This window comes from Zophobas morio, unplaced genomic scaffold (genome assembly GCF_036711695.1).
Source record: "Zophobas morio isolate AGI-343-1 ecotype UQ-CSIRO unplaced genomic scaffold, CSIRO_AGI_Zmor_V1 ptg000012l, whole genome shotgun sequence".
Classification (NCBI taxonomy): Eukaryota; Metazoa; Arthropoda; class Insecta; order Coleoptera; family Tenebrionidae; genus Zophobas; species Zophobas morio.
In genome coordinates, this window is record NW_026972117.1 from 8,544,000 (window position 1) to 8,561,491 (window position 17,492).

A 17,492-nucleotide genomic window follows, 5' to 3' on the forward strand; every position below is an offset into this window, starting at 1 on the left:
GACTGAAGGACAGAATTACAGAATGACAAAAAGAGAAAAATACGGAAAAAGAGAAATACAAAAAGCAGAAAGATGGAAAGGCAGAAAGACAGAGAGACAGGGGAAAAACAAAAAGACAAATAGACAGAAAGAGAATACACAAGAAATGCACAAAAACAGAGAAACGGAAAAGCGGGGAGACCGTGAGATGAAGAAAGGTTGAGGGACAGAAAGACAGTTAAAGAGAAAGGCAGATAAACAAAAACTGACGACAGACGATAATTTTTGCGAAAATCTGGATGCCTAGGCTAAAAGATTAAGGCAGATTCTTAAATCACAAGAAGACATGTTTGATATTTCATAAAATTAATAGTCGTGCAACGATAGAACGACAGAGAGACAGAAGGATCGCAAGACAGAGCGACAGAACGACAAAGTGACGGAAAGATACGGACAGAAAGATAGAATGACAGGTTGACATAAATGAAGGTCGCTAGAAAGGTAGAAATTCACATCACAACGATAAAACGACAGAACTACAGGAAAACGGAAGGCAGACAGACAGAAAGACGGATCGAAAGAAAGAAAGACAGGAAAACAGGAAGAGGGAAATACAGAAAGACAGTATGACAGAAAAACAGAAAGACAAAAAGACAGAAAGAGGGAATAACAGAATGACAAAAAACTGAAAGAGAGAAATACCAAAAACCAGTAAGACATAAAGGCAGAAAGATAGAGAGTCAGAAAAACAGGAAGACAATGAGACAGAATGACAAAAAGACAGGAAGACAGAGTAAGAGAAAGACAGAAGGACAGAAAAGCAGAAAGACAGAAAGTGAGATAGATAGAAAGACACTAAGCAAGCAAGACAAAAAGACAGAAAGATAAAAAACTGAAAGAGAAAAATACAAAAAACCGAAACACAGAAAGTCAGAAAAATAGAGATTCACAAAAACAGAAAAATAGTAAGAAAAAAAAAGGGAGGGAATACCAAAAAAACAAATTGACAGAAAGGCAGAAAGACAGACAGGTAGAAAGACAGAACGGCAGAAGGGCAGAAAGACAGAACGGCAGAAGGGCAGAAAGACAGAAAGTTATAAAGAAAGAAAAAGAGTAAGACAGAACGACAGAATGACAGAAAGACAAAAAACTGAAAAAGTGAAATACAAAAGACAGAAAACAGAAAGATAGTGAGTCAGAAAAACAGAAAGACAGAATGAGAGAAATACAAAAAGATAAATAGAAGGATAAAAAGGCAGAAAGGCAGATAGACAAAGTGAGACAGACAGAAAGACAGTAAGGAAGCAAGACAGAAAGACAGCGAGACAGGAAGAAAGAAAGAAAGACAGAATGATAGAAAGAGAGTTAGAAACACAGAAAGACGGATCGAAAGAAAGAAAGACAGGAAAACAGAAAGAAGGAAATACAGAAAGACAGCATGACAGAAAAACAGAAAGACAAAATGACAGAAAGAGGGATGGCAGAATGACAAAAAACTGAAAGAGAGAAATACCAAAAACCAGTAAGACATAAAGGCAGAAAAATAGAGAGTCAGAAAAACAGGAAGACAATGAGACAGAATGACAAAAAGACAAGAAGACAGAATAAGAGAAAGACAGAAGGACAGAAAAGCAGACAGACAGAATGTGAGATAGACAGAAAGACACTAAGCATGCAAGACAAAAAAACTGAAAGAGAAAAATACAAAAAACCGAAACACAGAAAGTTAGAAAAATAGAGATTCACAAAATCAGAAAAATAGTAAGGAAAGAAAAGGGGGGGAAGACCAAAAAACAAATTGACAGAAAGGCAGAAAGACAAACAGGTAGAAAGACAGAACGGTAGAAGGGCAGAAAGACAGAAAGTTATGAAATAAGAAAAAGAGCAAGACAGAACGACAGAATGACAGAAAGAAAAAAAACTGAAAAAGTGAAATACAAAAGACTGAAAACAGAAAGATAGTGAGTCAGAAAAACAGAAAGACAGAATGAGAGAAATACAAAAAGATAAATAGAAAGATAAAAAGGCAGAAAGGCAGATAGACAAAGTGAGACAGATAGAAAGACAGTAAGGAAGCAAGACAGAAAGACAGCGAGACAGGAAGAAAGAAAGAAAGACAGAATGATAGAAAGAGAGTTAGAAACACAGAAAGACGGATCGAAAGAAAGAAAGACAGGAAAACAGAAAGAAGGAAATACAGAAAGACAGCATGACAGAAAAACAGAAAGACAAAAAGACAGAAAGAGGGAATGGCAGAATGACAAAAAACTGAAAGAGAGAAATACCAAAAACCAGTAAGACATAAAGGCAGAAAAATAGAGAGTCAGAAAAACAGGAAGACAATGAGACAGAATGACAAAAAGACAAGAAGACAGAATAAGAGAAAGACAGAATGAGAGAAATACAAAAAGATAAATAGAAAGATAAAAAGACAGAAAGGCAGATAGACAAAGTGAGACAGATAGAAAGACAGTAAGGAAGCAAGACAGAAAGACAGCGAGACAGGAAGAAAGAAAGAAAGACAGAATGATAGAAAGAGAGTTAGAAACACAGAAAGACGGATCGAAAGAAAGAAAGACAGGAAAACAGAAAGAAGGAAATACAGAAAGACAGCATGACAGAAAAACAGAAAGACAAAAAGACAGAAAGAGGGAATGACACAATGACAAAAAACTGAAAGAGAGAAATACCAAAAACCAGTAAGACATAAAGGCAGAAAAATGGAGAGTCATTAAAACAGGAAGACAATGAGACAGAATGACAAAAAGACAGGAAGACAGAATAAGAGAAAGACAGAAGGACAGAAAAGCAGAAAGACAGAAAGTGAGATAGATAGAAAGACACTAAACAAGCAAGACAAAAAGACAGAAAGATAAAAAACTGAAAGAGAAAAATACAAAAAACCGAAACACAGAAAATCAGAAAAATAGAGATTTACAAAAACAGAAAAATAGTAAGAAAAAAAAGGGGGGGAGACCAAAAAACAAATTGACAGAATCGCAGAAAGACAGACAGGTAGAAAGACAGAACGGCAGAAGGGCAGAAAGACAGAAAGTTATAAAGAAAGAAAAAGAGCAAGACAGAACGACAGAATGACAGAAAGACAAAAAACTGAAAAAGTGAAATACAAAAGACAGAAAACAGAAAGACAGTAAGTCAGAAAAACAGAAAGACAGTAAGACAGAAAGACAGAATGAGAGAAATACAAAAAGATAAATAAAAAGACAAAAAGGCAGAAAGGCAGATAGACAAAGTGAGACAGACAGAAAGACAGTAAGGAAGGAAGACAGAAAGACAGCGAGACAGAAAGAAAGAAAGGAAGAAAGACAGAATGATAGAAAGACAACAAACTGAAAGAGAGTTAGAAACACAGAAAGACAGAAAGACGGATCGAAAGAAAGAAAGACAGGAAAACAGAAAGAAGGAAATACAGAAAGACAGCATAACAGAAAAACAGAAAGATAAAAAGACAGAAAGAGGGAATGACAGAATGACAAAAAACTGAAAGAGAGAAATACCAAAAACCAGTAAGACATAAAGGCAGAAAGATAGGGAGTCAGAAAAACAGGAAGACAATGAGACAGAATGACAAAAAGACAAGAAGACAGAATAAGATTAAGACAGAAGGACAGAAAAGCAGAAAGACAGAAAGTGAGATAGAGAGAAAGACACTAAGCAAGCAAGACAAAAAGACAGAAAGATAAAAAACTCAAAGAGAAAAACACAAAAAACCGAAACACAGAAAGGCAGTAACATAGAGATTCACAAAAACAGAAAAATAGCAAGACAGAAAGACAGAATGAGGGAAAGATCAAAAAAACAAATTGACAGAAAGGCACAAAGACAGACAGGTAGAAAGACAGAACGGCAGAAGGGCAGAAAGACAGAAAGTTATAAAGAAAGAAAAAGAGCAAGACAAAACGACAGAATGACAGAAAGACAAAAAACTGAAAAAGTGAAATACAAAAGACAGAAAACAGAAAAATAGTGACTCAAAAAAACAGAAAGACAGTAAGACAGAAAGACAGAATGAGAGAAATACGAAAAGATAATTAGAAAGACAAAAAGCCAGAAAGGCAGATAGAGAAAGTGAGACAGACTGAAAGACAGTAAGGAAGCAAGACAGAAAGACAGCGAGACAGAAAGAAAGAAAAAAGACAGAATGATAGAAAGACAACAAACTGAAAGAGAGTTAGAAACACAAAAAGACAGAACGGCAGAAAGACAGAAAGTCAGAAGGAAAGAAAAAGATCAAGACAAAAATACAGAAAGACAGAATGAGAGGAAGACAAAAAACTGAAAAAGTGAACTACAAAAGGCAGAAAGGGAGAAAGATAGTGAGTCAGAAAAACAGAAAGACAGTAAGACAGAAAGACAGAATGAGGGACACAAGTGAAGAACGTTAGAAAGACAGAAATTCATAACATCATAACGACAAAATAACAGAACTACAGAAAAACTAAAGGCAGAAATACAGAAAGGAAGAAACGCAGGAAGAAAGGAACACAGAAAGACAGAAAAACGAATCAAAAGAAAGACAGAAAGAAGGAAGAGAGACAGCAAGACAGAAAAATAGAAAGACAAAAGACAGAAAGAGAGAATGACAGAAGGACAAACAACTGAAAGGGAGAAATATTAAAACCAGAAAGACAGAAGGACAGAAAGATAAACTGTCAGAAAAAGAGAAAGCCAATGAAGCAAGACAGAAAAATAGAAAGAGGGAATGACGGAAAGGCGGAAAGGCAGAAACACAGAAAGACAAAAAAACAAAAAACTGAAAGAGATAAATACAAAAAACTGAAACACAGAGAGTCAGAAAAACAGAAACACAGTAGGACAGAAAGACAGAATGAGGAGAAGACTAAAAAACAAATTGACGGAAAGTCAAAAAGGCACAAAGACAGAACGACAGAAAGGCGGAAGAAAATTTAGAAGAAAAAAAGCAAGACAGAAAGACAAAAAACTGAAAAATGTGAAATACAAAAGTTAGAAAGCCAGAAAGATAGTGAGTTAGAAAAACAGAAAGAGAGTAAGACAGAAAAACAGTATGAGGGAAATATAAAAAGAAAAAATAAAATGACAGAAAGGTAGTAAGGCAGAAAGACAGTAAGGAAGCAAGACAGAAAGACAGAAACACAAAATGACAGAAAGACAAAAAAATGAAAGAGAAAAATACAAAAACCCAAATCACAGAAAGGCAGAAAGATAGAGAGCCAGAAAAACAGTAAAACAGAAAGAGGGAAAGAGCCAAAAATAAATTGCTAGAAAGTCAGAAATCCAGAGAGACAGAACGGCAGAAAGGCAGAAAGACAGAACGTCAAGAGGAAAGAAAGATAGAAAGACAAAAAGACAAAAAACTGAAAAAGTGAAATACAAAAGACAGAAAGGCACAAAGATAGTGAGTCAGAAAAATAGAAAGACAGTAAGACAGAAAGGCAGCATGAGGGAAATAGAAAAAGGCAAATAGAAAGGTAGAAAGGCAGAAACTCCGAAAGACAGAGAAACAGAAGACATTAAGACAAAAAGACAGAAAGTATAAAGACAGCAGAATAGAAAGAGAAACATATCAGAAAGACAGCAAGATAAAAAGACAGGAAGACAAAAGGGGCAAATGATAGAAAGACAAAAACTGAAAGAGAGAAATACAAAAAACCGAAAACACAAATAAACAAAAGAGAGAAAGAGAATATACAGAAATGCAGACAGAAAGATGAAACGACAGAATGAGATAACGGCAGAACGATACAAAGACACAAAACAAAAAACACAAAAAGCCGGAAAAACGAAACGGGGAATACTTGGAGACGGAGTGACAGAAAGACGGACAGACGAAGACACAAAGATATTTTTGCAAAGATCTGAATAGGCTAAAAAATCAAAGGAGATTCATAAACCACAAGTACAAGAGTTTGCTATTTTATAAAATTTAAAATAATTTTTTTTGTGCAAAATTTTGGGGTGACAGAACGGCAGAAAAGCTGAACTGCAGAACGTGAGAAAGTAGAACGACAAAAGGACAGAAAGACGAAACACGAAAAGACGGAAAGACAGAAAGAACAACAGAATTTGGTCGGAAAGGTGGAGGAAGAAGACTTTCGGAACGAATTAACTCCGTGTCGGGAAAGAAAGGAAAGACATAGACGCAGAAAGACCAAAGACAAAATGAGAGGAATACAAAAAACAAAAATACAGAAGGCTAACAGATAGAGTCAAAAAAACTGAAAGACAGTGAAACAAAGAGGCAGATTGAGGGAATGACAAAAAGACAAATAGAAGAAAGAGACCAAGAGACAGAAATATAGGAAAAGAGAAAAGCCGAAATAGAAAGGCAGATGGCAGAAGATAATTTTGCAAAAATTTGGGTGCCTAGGCTAAAAAATCAACATAAATTCTTAAACCACAAATTCAGGAGTTTGGTATTTCATAAAGATTAAATAGCATTAGTCGTACAAAATTTCAGAAAGACAGAATGACAGATTGCCACAATTACGGAACGCTAGCAAGATAGAAAGTCACAACATCAGAAAGACCGAACGACAGAATAACAGGAAGATAGAAATACATAAATGGAGAAACAGATAAAGATGGAAAAACGCAGTGAGACAGATAAACAGAAAGGCAGAAAATCAGGAAGGCGGGACAGAAAGGCAGACGAGAGGCGATAATATTTGCGAAAATCTGCTTTTTTGTGCATTTTTTGAAAAACTTCTTTCCAGAAATTCTATTTGAATATATGACCTGCCTAACCCAAATTTCTATGTGAAAAATAGCAATGGCGACATGATCTCGACTTGTTAAAAGACACATTTACTTTCGGTGATTGTCTTCACAAACCATAATTCGCCCATATCATGAATAAACCCAGACCTTCAACTTTTCATCGCATACTCTACAACATACGTTGAAGTTCATTCCGCCGTGCCATAATCGCCCTAATTCCGACTTTAAAATTTAATGTTAAAATTCGTGTCTTAACACCCTCCACACCTGAAACTCGGCCCAAATTTACACAATCGGGCATTTACCCTTCGCCCTGACGTTCCTCAGCCGCTAAATTCTCTGATAATCAAATTTTCATTTACATTCAAGGTGTGCCTCTTGCTCCTGCCGCCAAATCTGCATACGTAAAACCATTAAATATGTCAAAATTTCCCTCAACGCCAGACCAGCGGGCCAATTCCTCCGGTCCCGTCGCACGCAACAGTGCTGCCAACCGAACCCGGCCATATCTCGGCGCTTTTTTGTCGACTGGCGCAGTGTGAGGCCGAAGGAATTATTTATTTACGAGCGCTATTATGTCTGTATCACACGATTCTACGAGCGAACAATATTTTTTTCAATCACTTGGAGAGCTTGTAATGGAAATCAACATGAAATCCTTGCGTGTTCGACATCTTGCGGAAAATCAATGAATCACGGGTACATGCAGGATATCCGCGCAAAGTGGGTGAGTAGCGTTGCCACACTCACCTCATAAATATATAAAAAAAGCGAAAAAAGTTTAATTTACGGGTATCGATTTGGCGACGGCGCATTATGCGGGCTTTATGAGCACTGTTTCTGAAGACGATATAACCTATGCGGTAATTGCAGACTGTTGGACGTAAACTGCGAGGATGCATAAAGTTGGCGGGAGATTGCATATAAATTTCAAAATAAACTTTACGAATATAAGGAGACATGATCTCGAATCGTCTTCGCCAAAGTTGGAGGTACAAGGTAAAGGGGAAGCGTTAGTGGTGAAAGTTGGCAGAGAGCTAAAGTAAATTTAGGAAATTTTAGTAAGTCAAGAGTATTCGCAAATGTGTCAAAATAGAGAAGGAAGAGAAATTTTTTCTATAAAGACCAATTTAATCACAATTTAATCTTGTCTTCTTCAAAATTTCAAAAACATTACCAAAGGGCTGGTTTAAACTCTGAGTGTAGATATTTTTAATAAATTATTATCCCGGCGCCTCCACCATTTTTACCCAAAACTTAAATTTGGTTAAATCGGCTAGTCAAAGGCATTATCTTGGAGCAAATTTTGTGAACATCACGAATCTGTGTTTATTTTCGTGGACCGTGTTCAAATAGCTGGGTAAAATGTGCTTATGTGCAAAAACTTTGAAAACTTTGAATGGTTCAACAGCTGGATATTAATTTTCTTTCTAATCTCTGTTTGTCTGGTTATTTCGGTCATCAATCAAATTATATAAAAAAATTAAAAAAAAAATAATTGGAAAATGTCAAAGTAGTTTTAGATCATTTTTTGGCCAGATTTTGTGTCCTTTCAGGTTTTTTTTGTCGTCGCTGCAAATTTCAAATTTTTCCTGATTTTTCAAGTTCTCTTCAGGTATAAAGTTCATTAGAGTTTCTTTAACATTGTAGGTATAATCGTCAATATTTTTTTAAATAGTTCTTATTATCCCGCCGCCTCCACCATTTTTATCCAAAAAGTAAGTCAAATCAATTAGGCTAGGTAGATGATTGTATAGTTAATTTTTTAGAAAATATTGCTAGTAAAAATGTTTTCTGGTATGTATTTAAGAAATGATTAACTGAGATCAATTTATTTTTAATAAGAAATTTAAATCACTCGAAATGCTTCCCCGGAAATGAAATATTTGAACGTAAGCAAATAGACGAGTTAATAATTTTTAAAAAAAATCTATGTATTCACTTAATGTTACTCACGCGAACGCCGTGTTTGTAAGGTAAAATATTACTTTAAGTTCGTAACTGAAATAACTTTGTTACGTGGTAGTTTAAAGTAGAAAACGGTAGCAGGCGCTATCATATAAAATTGGTTTTAGAGACTGCTATAGATCGATTTTTTTAGAGCAGAAATTGAATTTATTGCAATGTAAATAATACTTTCACGTTATTATTTCCAGCAAAATTATAATAAACGTGGTCTCTTGTTGTTTTATATGACAACGACAAACAATAGGTCGGCAAATATTTAATATAATAACAAAATAGCAGTCGACGTATTAACAATACACACAAAGCCAAATATTTTATTTTTGCACCAACATCATTCCAAAATAACAATAGACAAACAAGGGAAAATTGTATTTGTTATTATGATTATATTATTCTTTCTAAATACTTTCAGGTTAATTCGAAATCATTATTTTATTTTTTTAACTTGGATTTACCGTGGTTATTGATTACACCGTATATTGACGTCAGTTTTCAATTTTTCAGCTGCAAATAGGTAAAACCTTGCACGAAGCGCCCGCCGAAGTTCTCTTTATTTTTTTTTATGCCTGCATCTGCATAGAAACCGCCGTCCTTTTTCCACTAGTTGCATAAATCCCGATTTCCGACGTCGTTAATCCGGCGACTCCCCTTTCAATAGACACATTTGAACCCCGGCCAGAAAATAAAGCAGCTTTCCCAAAATTACCCTTACGTGCCCGGCCAATATTCATCCGGAAATTTGTCACGTCCAACTTTTTCATTTCATAAATTTCGAGTCCGATGTTTACCAGCTTACCACGCGAATAAAAAGGAAAACAACCGCGGTCCGGCAATATGTTGTTTTCGGTGATTTTAGCGTTCTTGGGTTGGTGCGCATGCCCCGAACCGGCCGTATTTCACCTGTCTCCTATCATGTGCTTTCGAAAGTCCTGAAATCGCAGTGCGCTCGGGAAACTTCAGTCGAATGTTCGTGACAGTTGCCGGTCGCCGGAGCCAACTTCGCACGCAGTGAATTTCAGTGGTTTCAGTGAGGGTGCGTTCAGGAAGAGCCGACGTGAGTTTCAGGCGAACACCCTGTATTGTCCGTCCATATAGCTCCCGATTTCCAGCGACAAGTCAGATGCGAAATTCGCATGAGCTTAGAGTTAATCAAGAATGATAAATGACTCGGAGGCAATTTCCTCACAACAAAAGGCTAATCAGTTGATTTTGGCGGAATGAAATCATTCCGGGCTGGGTTTGACTCGACTTGTCCTGCTTCTTTTTAATCACGTTATGCAAATGCGCGTTTGGTAATTATTGTTCTCATAAATATTTAGCGGTTCCGTTTAATAATCGCTTCATTTAATAATCGGTTCTGACCGTTAGGAGTGGCCGAATTGAGATTTTGCGGAACTAAGGGTTAAGATTCATTTAAGGAAGGTGAAGAAAAGTACATTTGCATAAGTAGTTAAAAGTTTTTACGGACCGTACCGAAATTTTAAATTAGAATTTCGCTGGGTGAGATTGTCGTAGAGTTGGACGAGGAAGATGCCACTTCTGAAGGTAGAAAAGTCACTTATAGACGCAGATGAATTATTAAAAGGAACAACTAGGAAAACAAATGGGTCAAAAATAGTGCAGGGTTAAGCTCAGCACGTCGAATACATAAATATTTTACAAATATGGATGAATTTTTTTGAATAAAATTTATGGGCTGAAAACGAATTACCATAAAAAGGGCATTTGAATATAAACAAAATATACAATAAATATTTGTTAAATGCAGCTGCATTCTTGATGCAATTTCAGCTACAAAATTTATCGCACACATTTTAACAAAATAAATATTTGAATTGATTTGTGTACAAACATGTGAGAAATGTAAAGTTAAATGTTGCACAGTTAGAATAAACTTTTTTTATCCCTTTGAATCCAAGAAACTGGAATTCACAATGTGTTTCTCCGACAGATGTGAACGAAATTGTGGTGAGTTTTTGAGTAGAAAAAACTAAATACAGTGGAAGCAAATTTCTTAACCATGTAAGCTTTAGTTCGTCGACATTTTTTTTACAAATATTTTGCAGATTTTCTGGGATTTTAAGTACCATATAATCTAGAAAAAATGTAGTCCAGCAACCACTGAAATTTCATCACTTTCAGGAAAATTATGATTAAAATATAATTGGATATTTTCGTTGATCCACACAATCATCACAATCCAATAATAAAATTGATTCTCTTCTTTGAACGTCTTTTTATCCAGAGACTTGGACATAAAATATTCTAACCTAGCATTCGGATAAAAAATATTTAATTTCGAGAATCTCGATCAAAGAGAAAATTATATAAAGACGTGCTGTTTGTTCTGGATAATTTTGCTATTTTGTGAAACTTATTACAAAATCGTAATATACATACATAAATTTGTCCATAATAACGTAAAATTTTGCTAAACTAAATTAATTAATTTTTGGTTTTCGATAAATTATTTGTTATAAAGGGTTCCTATATTCTTCATTGGCTTATTATACGGTTCTCATTTCCTGTATAGATAATTTTTATTATTCGTATATATTTTTTAATTACTCTAGCTTCAAGTGTTTTCTCCAAAGTTTCTTTCTGGAGATTTTATCGAAAGCGTTTTCTAAGTTTAGAAATCCTAAGCATACTTCGTTTCTTTGTTGTAGACAATGTTTTTCTACTATTATTTACAGAGTAAATATGAACTAATTTTTATCAAAATTTTTCGTATGTTTTCATTAATAAGCTGATTAGTCTTATTCCTTTATAGATACTAAATTCATATAATCTCCGTTTTTCTGTACTGGGATTCCGACAGACAGTTTCCAGTCGTTAGAAGTTTATTCTTCGACCTACGTTTTTAGTGTTGGTGTCAGTCTTTCTGTAGTTTTGTGTCTCATTTTTTTAATATTTCCGATGTTATATTATCGTAATCCCGGCTTTTCCCGTTTTGAATTCTTATCGGTTTTTTATTTTCAAGGTCAATAATGATTTTCCTCCTTCTTATCTTCTGATATATGATTATTTGGTTCTGGTTCTTCATTATTTTCACAATAGTACTTGAAAGTAATTTTTCCATCTTTCCATGATTTCTTTGTAGTTACTTTCGTCTATTACGTTTTTTCGGACCTCCAGTCTTTTAATGTTCTACAGAAAATTAATTTTCCGTCCTAGTTCCATTTCTTCTTTTTTATTTCTATTGGCTTTTTAATTGCTTGTTTTTATTGCGTTTTTTATATCAACAAATGCCTTTCACTGTCTGGAGGATTGTACTTTGAAATAGTTCCACATTTTCTTGTATTGTGATTTTTTGCCAGTTTTTCAAAATTATCTCTGAGCCGCGCCGGGGAGAATAAATGTTCGAATTCAAGCCGCAAAAATATTAAACCTCTTTTTTTAGTTTCAAAATGAAATTTTTATAGCGATATTTTGATTCAAACCGGGATGACATTATGAATAATCACAGTTTAATGTTTTTTTAACACTTCCAAGAATCAAAGATTATATTTGAAACCCGAGATCTTCCAGTTTGTGTCACTCGTTTAAATGCAAAATTTTTCCACTGGTTTTTTAGTTGAAATTTAAATAAATATTTAAGTCAATGGAACCGAGATTTTATCGTGGTTAACCAGCGTCTCTCTGAAGATTCGAAAACTCTCAGGAATGAAATTTCTCACAAAAACACTCGAACATATCGATCTAGTTTTTACCTGAGTCCAGAAACCTCTTTGAAATTTGATGGTTGACGGCGTCGTTGAGGTTTGCCTTTAATGTAAGCGGCGTTTTCCGTACTACAAATTCCAAAAGTGGGGAAAAGTTGAATCACAAAAGTCCTCATTCTTACTCTTCTGAAAGCTATATGATTATTTCGTTTTGGTTCTTCTTTATTGCGTTCTTTCTATAGTAGTTCTTCAAAGTAATTTTCCATCTTTCCATGATTTCTTTGTCGTTAGTCGGTAGTTCACCGTTATTGTTTTTATACTTTTCGTATATGAGGTTTCTCCGGACTTCAAGTATTTTAATGTTCTATAGAAGTTTTATTTTTTTGAATTAATTCATTCTTTAATCATACATACACCGCCACTACCTTTGATTCGAACGTATTATTCTACGAAAGCACACTTAGTTCGGACTTCTCCACTGATGAAATGAAATCGACATTGGATTAAAAGTTGGTCCTCAACTATGAATCCATTGGGAAAGTGTAAAGTTAGCTTGTGTTTCTAATGAGTTTTCCATTGGAACATGTTCCAAGCAACGTTTCACCAAGGATAGGTATGTCAATTCCGACACGTGCAATATAATACCATAATAAGCTTATTCAATGTACTACACTGGAAATCGTGTCAAATTTGAAAATTTCGTTCGTCAGAAGTAATTTCCCTTAGACATCGCTATCTTCTCTCCTGAACTTCTCATTCTTCCTGTTCGTCTTTTCCTTCTTCAAGTTTTAATACTGTTCAAACCCGGAAAATGTCTTACTGTTGTTGATTCTGGCCTCGAAAATCTTAGGCTATGTAAAAAGATATTATATATTGGAATAACCCAAGCATCCAACCTTAATTTGACTTGTGAACAAAATTTAAAACCCCAGAAAAATTCAAAATTTGGCTTTGAATGTGCGCTCAGAACACTTAATTCTCAGTTTCATAGCCTCCTAGCTTACAAAATGAAACCAAACCAAATGTTCCGAGTCAATGTAAATATTTTAATATCACAAGTTTAAAAACGCAAGGAAAAGAGACGGAATTAAAATACATAACTGGACGCAAAAACTCAACTTTCTCGCTGATTCTAATCTTTAGACAAATATCACACACCCACATCCCCAAAAAACCTGCCACATATTATACTCTTTACCCGATTTCGGCAAACGAACCACGGACTACTTTAACTAGAAACCGCGTGTTCCCCTTTCGCCAAGCGAAATTGTGTCTATTTATTTCAATTAAGCTCAATTTTAACGATCTCGGAAACGCTGCGCTCTTGAGCGGCGTCGTCGAGAATAAATGTTCGAATTCAAGCCGCAATACCACAGCATTATGAACAATCACAATTTAGTACTTTTTAAGACTTCCAAGAATCTCAAGATTATATTTCAAACACGAAATGTTCCAGTTTCATGTTTTCCACTTTATGTCACTCGCTTAAATGTAAGATTTTTCCACTGGCTTTCTGGTTGAAATTTAAATAAATATTTAAGTCAACTGAGATTTTATCGTAGTTAACCAGCGTCTCTCTGAAGATTCGAAAACTTTCAGGAATGAAATTTCTCACAAAAACACTCGAACATAAGGGTTTAGTTTTTACCTGAGTCCAGAAACCTCTTTGGAATTTGTTGGTTGACGGCGTCGTTGAGGTTTTTCTTTCATATAAGACGCGTTTTTCGTACTACAAATTCCAAAAGTGGGGAAAAGATAACACCACAAAAGTCCTCATTCTTATTCTGCTGATTATTTCGTTTCGGTTCTTCTATATTGTGTTCTTCAAAGTAATTTTCCATCTTTCCATGATTTCTTTGTCGTTAGTCGGTAGTTCACCGTTATTATTTTTATCCTTTTCGTATATTACGTTTCACCGGACCTCAAGTCTTTTAATGTTTTATAGAAGTTTTATTAATTTAGAATTACACACCAATCGCAATGTAAGAAAAAAACTCGTGGAACTTGTTTTTTTAAATTTATTCATTCTTTAATCACACATACTCCGCCACTACCTTTGATTCGAACGTTTTATTGTACGAAAACACACTCGGTTCGGACTTCTCCACTAATGAAATGAAACCGACATTGTATTAAAAGTTGATCCTCAATTATGAATCCATTGGGAAAGTGTAAAGTTAGCTTGTGTTTCTAATGAGTTTCCCATCGGAACATGTTCCAAGCAACGTTTCACCAAGGATAGGTATGTCAATTCCGACACGTGCAATATAATACCATAATAAGAAAATTCGATGTACTAGACATTTTTCAATACAAAGAAAAAGTGAAGATATCCCTTACGAAACCTTCTTCAAGTTTTAGTACTATTCCAACCCGGAAAATGTCTTACTGTTGTTGACTCTGAAACGCTGCTCTCTTGAGCGGGGCCGTCGAGAATAAATGTTCGAATTCAAGCCGCAATACCACAGCATTATGAACAATCACAATGTAGTATTTTTTTAACACTTCCAAGAATCTCAGGATTATATTTTAAACACAAAATCTTCCAGTTTCATGTTCTCCACTTTGTGTCACTCACTTAAAAGTAAGATTTTTCCACTGGCTTTCTCGTTGAAATTTAAATATATATTTAAGTCAATGGAACTGAGATTTTATCGTAGTTAACCAGCGTCTCTCTGAAAATTCGAAAACTTTTAGGCAAAAACGCTATAACATATCGATTTAGTTTTTACCTGAGTCCAGAAACCTCTTTGAAATTTGTTGGTTGACGGCGCTATCGACGTTTGAATGTAAGCTGTTTTTTCCGTACTAGTAATTCCAAAAGTGGGGAAAATCATTATCACAAAAGTGTAATAAATAACTGGACAATGAACAAAAACAAATTGTATTAGATTAGGATCATTAAATATAAGGATTCATTTATCGAGTTTTTACGTGACGAAAAATCGTCTGCCTAAGCAATTCACCCATTGATGTCTTCTGTCAGTTGCATGGTTGCGGCTGTCAATCACTAAAGCAAAAATAGCACAAAATATAAAACAAGTTTTTTCCTCGGCAAAGTGGTTACTTGGAAATTTCTCCTCAAGAACTGGAAACTCGATTTCCATTTATTCCAGAAAATAATACAGCCTGCATTGGAAATAAATTACACAACAGGGAGTCTACAAAAGAGAATCTATTTATGGAAGTTATAAATTTGATTGTCCCGTTTTTTAAATTAAAAACACACAAAGTTTGATCAGGTAACGTAACCAACAAAACCGCGCATATTTCGAAAACATCGACGAAAACATCACGAAATTTGCATTTCCTTCCCACTCTTAAATTGTCAGAGCAGTCACCACCACATTTAACACCCCCATAAAATAGCTCCCAAAAACCAGATACAGATAACACCGGCGGCGCCTCCCGCAGCAAATCAAAATAAGCACCGTTGGAAATTTTGCATATTTTTTTCATTTTCTCAGGCTGTGATTTAAATAGCGCCGTGGAAAGTTTGCACGGAAGTTTTTTATTTTCTTACCGTTTACCGTGTCGACTTCTTTGTTTGCGTTGAAACGAATTTAAACAAGCAAACAAATCCGAACAATACCTCCGCCAGTTCTCCCGTTATTCGAACATGAAATGAAATCCTCGAACGTAAGAAATTACACAAATAATACGGTCCACGAAAGCTCAACTTATGTAAATCCGGCGAACCGCCACTACTCCAATCAGAGCCGCATTTTATAATAAACTCGGCCGAAACGCGTCGGAAGATCCGAAACACTTTGGCCCGGGATCGATACGTGGAGTTAGATTTAATTCCAGGTATAAAAATTTTATAAGTCACGTGAACGCCGTAATTTCAGGAATGACTGTTATGACAGGTTGTCTTGCACAGGTTTCACCTTCTGGCAAACTTTTATTAGGCACCGTATTGTTAGTTTGTAACAGTTGAGAGATGACAGATAAAAATGATAAATTCTGCTCGCCGACAGATTTTATCGCCGGAATAATAATAAAAAATAGACAAATTTCTCCGTTTCGGCGTGGCATGACAGCTTTATCGATCACTATTTTTGACCTCCATAAATAAAAATGAACCTACTAATTCGGGTTTATGTTTGAGTGTTTAGCACCCTTCAGGAGGCTTTCGAGGCGTGATCGATCGGAATTTCGGCTCTAGATTAAACAGTAACATTTGAAAACGAACACAAAAATTAGTTGTAGAAAAAATCGTGTGTGCACTTTCATGAAAAAAGGTCAGATATCTAGCAAACAATTATTTCTGGTATTTTTATTAAGGTTAGCAGACACACCCATACCACGTATATCGTCTTAAGCGTAATAAGAAAGCACATTTAACTATTAATCCTGAATTATTGAAACGTGAGAAAATGATTAGTAGTTTGTCACAAGAAAAGTTCGTGGCGGTTTTTTATCGAATTTCTATCAAGGGTAATGAGTAGCAATTTGAATATAAAACTTTAATGCAGTTGTAAACGCACAGAGAGTTATTTTTAATTTGTGATCAATTATTTTAAAATAATTATTAATCCTTAAAGATTACTTTCGAAGAGAGTGAATAAATAATTTCATGAACTTTTCCAATCTGATAAATTCATGATTTAATTACGGGTAACACCTCAGACAGTGTTGTCTGCATGCACATTAAAAGTGATGGAAAGAAAGATTGCCTTTGGATTCCCAGGCGATGATTAAGGGAGATATTGTCACGTGAACGTCGTAACAGCTTGTAGATTTCACTACAGATTACTAGATATCGTTGAAGAAAATTTAAAATAGTAGAAGAGCCAAATCTACGCCTTGAAGCATTCCGAAAATAATAATGTACCTAAGCTAACCTGACGTGCCCTAACCTGTACTCTGATCTAGTCTGCGTCGTTATTCTAGGTTGTCAACTATACTTTTCTTGCACAGCCACATTGAGGTTACTAATATCAGTGAAATTTGATTAAAATATGACTTTAACTTTAGTTTCATAATAGATGGGAATCTAAAATATTTCTCGAGCTCATAAATTTGCTTGTTGTGCCATTATTTCTAACAATAAAAATGTAGAGTGAACAACTCTGGATGGACTTATCTGGTTGTGACATTTAATTAAATTTTCTGAGTCTGCCATCCTACATACATACTTCGTCTAGTATTATTTTG

The 17,492-nt window shown here is 35.0% G+C and overlaps 2 protein-coding genes across 2 annotated transcripts in view; one reads left to right on the plus strand and one right to left on the minus strand.

Moving 5' to 3' along the window:
- Positions 1-7,206, minus strand: part of LOC135128171 (uncharacterized) — a 32,223-nt gene extending 25,017 nt beyond the window's left edge. The window contains exons 1-2 of the mRNA XM_064055065.1: positions 7,062-7,206; positions 6,880-6,966 (exon numbers count right to left, since the gene is read on the minus strand). Of these exons, the coding sequence (XP_063911135.1) occupies positions 6,880-6,966; positions 7,062-7,206 (232 nt within the window). The remainder of the gene's footprint in view (positions 1-6,879; positions 6,967-7,061) is intronic.
- A 2,426-nt stretch (positions 7,207-9,632) lies between these two features.
- Positions 9,633-17,492, plus strand: part of LOC135127731 (chaoptin) — a 477,252-nt gene continuing 469,392 nt past the window's right edge. Inside the window, exon 1 of the mRNA XM_064054314.1 lies at positions 9,633-9,721. The gene's annotated coding sequence lies outside the window, so the exon portion shown is untranslated. The remainder of the gene's footprint in view (positions 9,722-17,492) is intronic.